At 40.9% G+C, this 1,749-nt stretch overlaps 1 protein-coding gene across 1 annotated transcript in view; it reads right to left on the bottom strand.

Moving 5' to 3' along the window:
• Window positions 1–203: 203 nt before the first annotated feature.
• LALBA (lactalbumin alpha) overlaps window positions 204–1,749 on the bottom strand; it is a 3,644-nt gene continuing 2,098 nt past the window's right edge. The window contains exons 2-4 of the mRNA XM_004711490.1: window positions 1,452–1,610; window positions 901–976; window positions 204–261 (exon numbers count right to left, since the gene is read on the bottom strand). Of these exons, the coding sequence (XP_004711547.1) occupies window positions 204–261; window positions 901–976; window positions 1,452–1,610 (293 nt within the window). The remainder of the gene's footprint in view (window positions 262–900; window positions 977–1,451; window positions 1,611–1,749) is intronic.

The raw sequence follows: 1,749 nt of genomic DNA, 5'->3' as shown, positions 1-1,749 counted from the left end.
CCACTTCTGCAGACAAAGTTCCATCAAAGGCATTGATCAAGGGACTAAATCCCAATGCACCAGTCATACGTCCCTGGAGACTAGTCCTCAAAGTCCAGTGGTGTCACTGTAGGGCCTAAGGCTCAGAGACAAGTCTGCTTTGGGGAGGTAAAAGGAAGGAAACTGAGATAATGTCCAAGAACAGCAGCCAGGGCGGCAGGCGCTCATGACTTGCAGAGCCACTGTTCCAAGTTGTCAGAGCAGAGAGGTTTATAGGCTGGCCTGGTAATAGAAAAGGAGACAAAGTTAGTGTTTAACCCAAATTTCCATTCAGCTCTATTACCTGGAGGACTGGGGGTCAGAGTGCAAATGAAAATTATAGGAACACGTTCCCAGCTAGATGACAAGAGATAAGATCTATACACTCAAAGTCAAGCAAATTGTAGGGATAAAAATAAAAATTTGATTATTTTAGGGTGTAGAACAAAACAAGTGGAATTAGACTTTCAAGGCCAGGTGAACAGAGGACTGAATATCAAACCTCCTCTAGGGAACCCTTTATTAAGAAAGGCGCTAGACAAGAAGAGTTCCGTGGAGACTTAAGAAAGGAAGATCTTGATAATAAGGGCTCAAGTAGAAAGATGATGTTTTGAAAACGACGATGGCAACATATGTACAAGTTTGCTTGATATAATTGATTATGGATTGTTATAATATCTGTAAGCACCTCCAATAAAATGATTTAAATGTTAAAAAGAAAAGGGACAACAGGAAGACCTAAATCTATTCAATGAATTCTCTTTTGGAAGCTATATTCTAGAACAAAGGACAGACTGAACGAAAGAAAAAGGTGAATGGTGCCAGGGATAAAGGGGTGAGGAAGAGGAGGGCAGAGGGGGCTAAAAATAAAATGGAATTTACCAGTAGCCAATCCCTTCACTGTCCAGAATCTTCTTGACACACTGTATGTCATCAGATAAGTCATCATTCAGGAAGTCTAATGGAAGTTTCAGAGGAAAGAATAAAAGAGCTAAGAAGTATTATACAGAACGGTGATGAGTTCTCTTCTTCCCTAGATCCAGTAGGTCTGACTCTTCTCTGAACTTAAACCTCATGCCTGTTTTCTTACTAAATGAGAAGGCCGAAGCTTCCTTCTGGTTAGAAATTCTTTCCGTGTAAGTGGCAAGTCTCTGAAAGAGTAATCAACTGCTTTGATTTAAAAATTCCTTACACGTCAGGGTTAGTTCTCCCAGCAAGCTTGGATTGCCTATCCCTGAATTCAGGGAACTGTCTGGGATTTGGTCATTGTGAAAGATTCTGACAGCTTTTTACCCAGCACTACCCATTCAAGTTCCACCATTGATGTGGAATCCAGCCAAGACAGTGAGGCAAGAGATGTGCTTGACACAGAAAATAAAATGTCCGAGGGACAAGCTCCAGAAAAACAGGAACAGGCAAAAGCAGCTACTCACTGTCACAGGCGATGTCACAGATGTCCCATGACTGAGGGAACTGGTCGTCCCTGCACCAAAATTTATTGCTGATCTGGAAGAGTCCGTATGTTGTGCTGCCATTGTAATTAATTATGGTTTGTGTATCACAACCACTCATATGAAATATGATACAGATCCCTAAGAGAAATATGGGAAATAGATATCGTAGAAATATTCAGACTAGACATAAATTAATACCTATAATCCCCAGTTAGAAAAAGGACTGATGCCTCCACTCAAGTACTCCCTCAACACAAGAATACTTTCTTCTATTAAA

The sequence above is a fragment of the Echinops telfairi genome, unplaced genomic scaffold, assembly GCF_000313985.2.
Source record: "Echinops telfairi isolate 266 unplaced genomic scaffold, ASM31398v2 ScPeMD7_12;HRSCAF=54, whole genome shotgun sequence".
NCBI lineage: Eukaryota > Metazoa > Chordata > Mammalia > Afrosoricida > Tenrecidae > Echinops > Echinops telfairi.
Note: the sequence above shows the minus strand (reverse complement) of the source record. Positions and strands in the feature narration are given on the sequence as shown.